This window comes from Temnothorax curvispinosus, unplaced genomic scaffold, assembly GCF_003070985.1.
Source record: "Temnothorax curvispinosus isolate PA1 unplaced genomic scaffold, ASM307098v1 QBEX01013717.1, whole genome shotgun sequence".
Taxonomy (NCBI): domain Eukaryota; kingdom Metazoa; phylum Arthropoda; class Insecta; order Hymenoptera; family Formicidae; genus Temnothorax; species Temnothorax curvispinosus.
Genome location: NW_020223497.1, coordinates 284,001 through 293,128, shown reverse-complemented (window position 1 = coordinate 293,128; position 9,128 = coordinate 284,001). Strand labels below are relative to the sequence as shown.

The window sequence follows — 9,128 nt, the reverse complement described above, 5'->3', positions numbered from 1 at the left end:
TTGATGGTCCGCAGTTGGTGCGGCAGCATAGTAAAATTTAACATAAAATTTTCTCCGTGTACAAGATATTATATCTCAAAGTCGAATAAAATATTTTTCGTCACACATAATAGTACAACATCCTTATTCTTGAATCTATTATTATAATAGCATATTATCATTAACATCCGATTATATAATTATATTAAAATAGAGATAATAATCAACTATTTTCCTGAAAGATTTATGTCACATTACTTATTAATAATAATATTAACTATTAATATGATAAATTTCACAAACAATTAATAATAAAGATATAAATATAAATGTGACTTGTGATAATGACAATTTTAACACTTTTGAAATTTTTTTGCAAAATTCTTCGCGCGAATGCAAAGCGGGCTAGTTTAGGTATATTAAGCTATCTAACAACAAGACAAATTATCAGAACACAAAAAATCTTAAGCTATCCAGCCTTTTGTAACTTTTTAATAACCGGAGCAAAAAAATTACTTTTAAAAGCAAAAAATAGCAAATAATTAGCAAATTAATTTCATATAAAATTTTTTGTGTTCTGATAATTTGGCTTAGATAGCTTAATATACCTGGCGAGTTTCAGGATCTGCGGGCGGCAAGAAAGTTCCACGCAGTCTGTTTCTGCAATCACAGAGACTGCTACAGAGTACAGCTGTGACTGGCATTCGATGACTCACAACAGCATGACGACAGACTACTAATTGTGAGCCAGTAATACACTATTACCGAGTAAAGCAGTGTATCCGCGTGTACAGTGTTGTTGCAGAAATATTGTTTTTCTCTCTTTCACGGATTTCATACCAGATTTTTATGCAGTTTAAAAGTCACCCGGTGTGGGAAAACATATAACTGCATAATAATTTATAAATTTTAAACCGTCCGATTTTTTCTTCGATAATTGTACTATTTTGAATCGAGAAAAGGCTCGATCGCATCAGCGTAAATTATCGCAAAAATAAAAAATCTATTATTTTCTTAATGCTCCACTTATTTGTATGACTTTCCATTTAATTTTAATATATTGTCACTCAGAATTGTTATACTTTTATGACGATTGACACAGACATGCGTAATAATAATGTAATAAGTAATTAAATAAGAAATAAAATACAAAAGTATTTAAATATAGCAATAAAATATAGAAATAATAAAATACATTAATACAGAATAAATAGATTGGATGTTAGAATGTTTTCGATTATCAAAACTCTAGTTATAGGTACGTCGCAATGAATAATACATATTAAGAAAATAATTTTTCAATTGATATACAAAAACATTGGTGACTGAACGTTAGATTACCGTCTTGGAAAATAGAAAAATCCAATTTCGAGGCTCGGCTCTGAAATAATACTTTTCGCAATAAATTCTTTTACAAAAGAGCTGTATAAGATGTTTGTTATCATCAGTAATATTAAATTATTTATTGTATAATTATTAACGATAACGTATATACGAATTTAATAATATAAGATTGTATTTGACCTAGTAGGTTATAAAACTGAATAGTAAGCAGATGATTTGAAAGCAAATATCTACAACTCACTCATCTCATAAACATTACGATTTGTCCGATAACCGAAAGTATCAAATTATTCTGTACACGTATATACCTATCATTATTTAATATATATCCATCATTATTTATAATTTCTATATATTACTATAATTTACATTGTCTATACGGATATCTTCAATTGCAAATTATATAATAATATATAATTCATAGATATAAGTAAAATAAAGAATTTTATATAATGTTCTTTAATTCCTTAATAATTATGTAATTCATAATTTAGAATAATGTGAACTATTCGAATGAAATTATTTTAAGTACAGCATGCTCTAAATATCGAGTAATGTATGAAATATATGCTACTAGTTGAAAATTGAAGTATATAGTAAATAATGGCAGACCAACTATAATGATGAGGAGAAAGGAAAAGTCTTATTATCCGAGTTTCACTCAGAACCGACGAGAAAGGATTTTAGAATTATGATGGAATAATTTCACCATGATCGTGCAAAGCTTTCCTAAATATCTTTCAATTTCATTTTTCAATTTATAAAATTAATATTCAGAAACTTTTAATATATTGCCTTACTAATAATTTGTAAATCTAATATCGATTAATTTTAATCGGTTTTCATAGAATTTGCTATTAATAATTGTAATAGTGAATAAGAAAAATAGGTATATAGAAATAATATGTATATAAGAACAGAAATAGATCATCGCTATTATCACTATTACATCAAACTAACATTATAAAGAAAAGCCGCAAATATATATGTACAATTGAATCCGTTAATCTTTACATTCGGATTTCTTAAAGCTCTTTTAGCGTATTTTTTATAAAAATTCTAAAAAAAGTGGAGTAGATTTAAAGGGTAAACATTATATTTCTTTATACATTATACACATATTTTTTATTTCATATCTACTTTTCCTATTCACAAGAATTAGACGTGCCCACACATACAGTCGTTTATCCTCATTATTTATTTACTCTTATATACATATGTCTCATTAATCTTTCAAAGAGACAAATGTTCAGCGATTAATTATCAATTTCTTAATTTAGTATATTCCGTCACAGATGCCATTTAACTTGTACAGATTGCTTAAAGTGTGCTTGGAAACAATGTTGTTCGTCAGCGTCATGGTCGCTAAACCCTCTGTTATGCTTCCACGACTACTGCTGTCGGCGGAAATGGATTAAGCCGATTAACTTGCCGGTTATACCTGCGGACTGCCAAGATAGACGTGATACTCTTTCATATTCGAACAATGCCAGTCGGAATTAATTAGAGAAACTGTTGAAATATTCATCGAAAGGCACAATTTTCTGGAATTGAAATCCTCGAACTATAGTATACGAAAATAAACCTTGTCAGTAGCAAAACACACAGGCTCATCTTCCTATATCTTGACATATTTTGAAAAAATTCTCTTCTCGGACAATTGGTGCGCAATTCCTTCTCTCAAATCTAGACACGCAGAAATGTACTCTTATTAATAATAATCAGCGTAAAGCTCTTTTTTTTTTCCTATTAACACACAAATTGCGCCTGATAATATCCGTTTATTTATCTATCAACTGGACAGGTACAATCCTACGTTATATAATAACATGACCCTTTTAACGCTATTTCAATAACGATTCGTCGGCACAATCAAATCGCGTCTTCCGTAACCCGTCCGCGTCTAGCACCGGCTGATTAAACACTTCTGCGTGATACAATCCGTACTCACTCTCGCGAATGGTCCGTAGAAGGTTGCCACCGCTCGCTTCAATGTAGCATCCCACCGGATCGGGGACGCTGCCGGGGTGCCCCGAAGAGATATCCCTGGGAGGACGTTCCGAAAGTGTCCTTTGAGAAGTCCCGCGAAAGTTTCTCCGCCGAAGGAGAGACCCCAAGTCTGTCTTTCTCTATCTCCGTTTCTCTCGCGAGTCAACTCGACACACGCCGGAGGTGCGCGTGAGAACACGTTGTATGTACCTTCGGGACAAATCCTCCACGGCGGAATCGATATCGTGAGCGTCGCGATTTTGAGAGACGCGAGAGACGCACACGTTGGTTCTCACACGACGAAAATCCTGCGACGGTCGACGAGCATCGGGACCACGTTCCCCGAGACCGTTCTCGCGGCGGCGGCGGCGGCGGCGGCGGTGACAGACAAAGATGGCGAGGCTCGGGCACGGACCACGGTGCACAACATCACATGTCCAACGAAAACCGTATACTTGGAGCGAGGAACGGCACGTTCCGTCGGCCGCCGAGACGCGTGCGGGAGCGCGCGGCGCGAGAAAACGGACGGAAGGTCGCCGTTACGGAGCGCGATGAGGCGCGGGTGCGGAATTTTATCGCGCGAGACAAACCACACGGCTGATCGTAAAATCGCGACTGTAGCGACTCGAGGCGAGCTGCGCTCGCGGCTCGCGGCTCGCGGACGCACGGGCCGATTCTCATGGAGCGATTACTCGCATTTACTTGTCTCCTCACTTGTTTTTTAACCTTGTAGCGTCTAGCGTCCGCTCTCTTTGCGTTTACAATGGCCGCATTCAGGAAACACAACTGTTGACTGAGCGGTCAGTGATTCTTTAATATGATTGGTTCTTACCTTTGGTTCTTCTCCGGATCTAAGTGTAAGAACCAATCATAATGAGCGCTCACTCAACAGTTGTGTTGCCTGAACGCGGCCAATTATGATTATGATATTGCTAGGCCTATTCCTTTTTAGCCAAACTTCTCGCACGGTTCATCTTTCTTTTCTCTATTTTCTTTTCACGTTGGAGAGAAAGAAAAGAAAAGATGAACCGTGCAAGAAGCTCAACTAAAAAGAACAAGCCTAATTATCTTAATTTAAAATGAGACAGATGTATATGTACATACATATACACTTGGACGTTGGAGATAAAAGAAAATATGATGGGAAGATACAAAAAATCATTTACAAAATATTTACAAGTCAATTTACAAAGGCCGCGTTCGGATATTCGTTGCCAGTAATGAAAATCTATAGTTTACATCATGCACATTATAGATTTTCAGTATTAGCAGTGAATAGAATGCAGCCAATTAAAATACGAAAAGTTATTTACAAAAGACAAATTATAGGTATACATTATTTGATCATGCGCTATTTTCAATTATTTTGTTCTTATAACATTCCAATTGAAGCAACTGAAATTATTTACCTCGGATATTATTATTAGCAATTATATGAGATCAATTATATGAGCATGTATAAAAATGGGGGATAAGGAAAAGTTAATTTTTGTCGCATAAGAATTTATCGGATTTTCTTGACGATGATTCGACGAAAGTACATGAAGAAGTATGATGAAAAAAGATAATATGTTTTTTAAATTCAATTCAGAAATTTATGTTTAAAGTTATTTTGAAGGTTGCGCGTTGTTTCATCATATTTTTTGCGAGCAAATGCTTATTAACAGTTCTTTTCTCATTGGTCCACCTCAGTCCACCTCGATGAGATAAGCGTTTGTAAACAATAGTTATATGACGTCACAATGAGTCATTAATAATGAGCGCTCCTCTGAGCGCTAGCAGAACCAAAATGATCGATAAAAGTACTGATACTTGTCGAATTAATTTTTTCCGGATGTTAAAACCACCGTTACGAATCAATTAACGTACTATTTCTTTATTTATATTTTAAATGCTGTTTATTATCTTTAACGCTTAACTTTACTTTAACTTATTATTAATTACTTAAGACTAATTAATTAGTCTTTAGACTTCATTAATGCAGTAGAGCACAAGCAATCGATATAATTTATTATAAAATTGTATAAAATATATGATATTTCACGTACATAAGGGGGACGAGTATTAATAAGATTTTTAATCTTGAAATCGCATCCAACATCTAGTATTATACAGATAAAAAGAATATCTAATAAAGAAAATATGTTTTAAATATCATTTATTTTTTTTCATTGCGCTTTAAACAGTACCACTTATTCGGAAATTCATATGATTCTACATAAGTAAGATCCTCGCTGATATATGGCAAGTGCCAACAGTTATCAATCTTCTGTACAAATGGCATACAGGGAAAAGGCTCTTGGATACGGATACCAGTTTTACTTGGCTTGATCAAGTACTGATGCGAATATTGCCATTTCCTAAATGTTTGCTGTAAATGGTTATCCCGCAAGGAGTGCTTATGTTGTCGCATCAAGTCCAACGAGACAAACATTGCGTTTATCCCGCTCGCCATAGTTGCGTAGAGTATGTAAGGATCATCAGCAGATCTAAAATTTTAAGTTTTATGTACACAAGTATTTAAATGTATTATTGGGGAATTGTTTCATAATTAAACTATATACTTTTATTTTATATATAGAGTAATCTTATATGCCATGGTGGATATCCCAAAAATCCCACAGTATATGTATATCTGCATATATTCAATACTTACAAATCATCTATTAAGAAGACGTGTGCATGCCGCTCTACTTGCTTAAAAACAGATAGCTTCCTTTGATGTTTCCGCGTCAATACCAGCATTTTTTTCCTATATTTGCTAAAATACTCGACTACATTGGTTAGCTGTAATATGAACCGTATATTAATATCTAATATATTAAACAATAACGGGTAAATAGAAAAATAATAACAGGTAATGGAAAAATTACTTTGCAATTGAAAAAACAGCATATTGCTACATATATAAACTTGTATATATAATAATATGTACTGATATATCTTTTAATATATTAATATACTTCATTTTGTTCAAAACAGTAGGTATTACCCATAGTAACTTAGGTAGAGACTTGCTCTGAGTATAAGTTAGATTAAGTCCGTCAATCACTATGTCGTAAGGTCTAGTATGTTCAACGAATTTCTTAAAATTCAACAATTCTTTTGGATTAGTCTTACGATAGATATCTGATCCTATGATCACCCTATCTATCACAGATTTCGCCAGTTCCTGAAATTCTTTTTCACTAAATGTTATTTCAGGCAAGGAATAACCGCAATGTCTACAATGTCCCCTAAATGAAATAAAAATCCTACTATTAAAACATTATTCATTAACTCATACTACTAATTTCATTCTATAAAAACACTAATCTATTTTTTTAAATCTTAATTTTCTTTATTAAATTCTTAAACATTATCTTTAAAAAATATAACTATATTTAAGTAATTACATTAATATATAATTTTTATATATTAATGTAATTACTTAAATATTAATTTAAAAATCCCATCTTTAATTATTAAATTCTTTTAACCATCATCTAAACTAAAATTACTAAATAAACTAAATTTAATCATATTGAAATAATGAGAAAACAAACGTTTTTCTGGAGATTGTTACAAGCTCCGTGGACCAGCCATTCTTGCTAGCTGTATCAGCATATGTACTTATAATTTTATCTGACGGTGTTATACCATAATTAGCCCAGAAATTAAACATCTCTTCCATTCTACTGTTAAAAGTTTTTGTATCCTCCAACTGGCAATATTGTAAATGCGATATATATACATTATTTTGTGGAATCATCTTGCGCTGTGTTATGTTTGATAATGCTTTCCATGCGACATCAGGTTTTCCATTTCTAAATGCTGCACTAGCTAATGCAGAATATATCGTGGTGCCTGGAAGAGAGGTAAGCTTCAGCATTTCTATTATCTCATGTGTTGTCTCCCATTCATCCGTCAAACATAAGCTCATTATGCAATCTTCAGCTGTAAAGGAATCCAAATACGGATGCTTCTGTCTCAAAGCATTGTAAGTTTCTACAATTTCCATTTTATCCGCGTCAGTCAAGGAGTTTTGTTTCAAAACGTAGAGTCTGAGATATTTTCCAATTACTGCCATATTCAGGGGATAATTATTTTCCCTCAAGAATTTGAAGTACGCAATAGCATTATCCACGTAGGAGTCTTTAAGACACATATCTATGATTGTGGAGTCGATGGTGGCTGGTGTGACTTGTTGATTTTTCTGAAGAACTTCCTCTCGAATGTTTTTCCATTCTACAGTTGATAAATTTTCTGTCATTCTCTCATATATATCTGCATTTTCCCTGATAAAGGCATTCAAAGAAATAAGTTTCTTAGCATTATAGATTTGTTTCGATAACATATATGTCCTCTTGTGAAACTTGCAAAACTGGGACCATAATGGTTGAGATATTTTATAAAGTAGCGTCATTTATTCTACACCTGAAAATTAAATTTATTCATTGGTAAAATTATGTCATAATTATATAAGAACTTACGTTTGTTTATTTTGCTTTGTTAAAACTGGTGTCATAATACTTTATTATAAAAAAATACTTTTAAAATACATCAAAATATTATGAAACAGAACAAAATTATGAAAATAAAAAAAAATTGTTTTCCAGAAGTCTAGAATATAATAAACCAGAAATGCTTATTATTGATTATTATTAATTCTTAATAATTATTTTTTATATAATTTATATTATCTCGTGCTCTATAAATTATTTGTGCACATACATTATAGTAATCAATAAATCTACAAAAATTGATATTTTTATAGTAAATATGTTCTATAATTAAATTTAATTTTGCTATTTAATTTAATATATATACAGTAGCATTCATATATTTTTTGATAATTTTACTTTATTAAACAGTACTAACAAATAATGTAATTTATTTCAATCGCACAAGATTTAAGACGTTATTCTTACCGCATGTAAGACAATTCACCGTAGAAAGTTTTACAATATTATCGTTATAAACACAATAAATTGTAAATTTGTATATAAGTGAACATCAAGAATAGTTCCTACTTTTTTTCTTCGTTGCTTTCTCATCAGAATTTTCGTAATAAGAGCGAACAGATTTTCTAACCTCTCTGGGATACCACGTTCACCGTATTGTTATCATCGTTTTACTCATGGTAGAAATACAAGGGTATGCTCATACCGTGTCAGACCACTGCGCATTCCCACCACTTTTATACAAACTTACGTCATATTCGTGTAGCATCGGAATGAATCGGATGTACTCGGTGATTCGCAATGGCTGCGTTCGCTCGGTTCGCTGTTTATGTCGAGTAATTCGTTTGTGATTATTACAGTGTACGCAATGGCGTGTAATGTGAAAGGGTGTGGGAACTATCCGGCAAAGACCAGAAAGATCGAAGGAAAAAAAAATAAAATATTTTTCCTTCCCAAAGGATCCAGCACTGTTTAATAAGTGGCGTCAAGCATGCGGAAAAGAAAATATTTCACCAAAATATGGTTTGTACTTTTGTATAGATTTCTCTTGTTTATTATTATAAGCATATATTTAAGAATCTTAAACCTTGTTTGCTTCAGCTAGGATATGTTCGAAGCATTTTGCTGATGAAGCTTTTACGAAGCCCTTACAACAACATCTACTAGGTTATTCACCTACACGAACTAGGAAGATACATCCTGATGCTATCCCGACGTTGCATCTCCATGCAGTACCTCCACTAACATCAAACGAAAATGTGTTAGCTGAAACAATGCCTTTGCCTGTATCAAATGAAGTTTCGATGGATGTTGAACAGACACCAGCATCGTCCAGTATAGAAGAACAGACACCAGCATCGTCCAGTACAGAAG

General features: G+C 32.9%; 2 protein-coding genes across 3 annotated transcripts in view; both read right to left on the bottom strand.

Moving 5' to 3' along the window:
* The window catches only part of LOC112463838 (kinesin light chain), a 19,790-nt gene extending 16,426 nt beyond the window's left edge, over positions 1–3,364 (bottom strand). Inside the window, exon 1 of the mRNA XM_025030450.1 lies at positions 3,275–3,364. The gene's annotated coding sequence lies outside the window, so the exon portion shown is untranslated. The remainder of the gene's footprint in view (positions 1–3,274) is intronic.
* Positions 3,365–5,453: 2,089 nt separating this feature from the next.
* LOC112463854 (mitochondrial ribonuclease P catalytic subunit) lies at positions 5,454–8,433 on the bottom strand. Of its 2 annotated transcripts, none has more exons than XM_025030486.1 (5): positions 8,223–8,433; positions 6,858–7,728; positions 6,305–6,548; positions 5,969–6,099; positions 5,454–5,801 (listed from the first exon to the last, which is right to left on the bottom strand). In XM_025030486.1, exons 2-5 carry the CDS (start codon positions 7,715–7,717, stop codon positions 5,471–5,473), a joined length of 1,566 nt encoding a protein of 521 aa, XP_024886254.1. In that variant the 5' UTR covers positions 7,718–7,728; positions 8,223–8,433; the 3' UTR covers positions 5,454–5,470. The 2 variants fall into 2 exon arrangements, with proteins under 2 accessions (XP_024886254.1, XP_024886255.1); XM_025030487.1 differs by having other exon boundaries at positions 8,325–8,430.
* Positions 8,434–9,128: the final 695 nt, after the last annotated feature.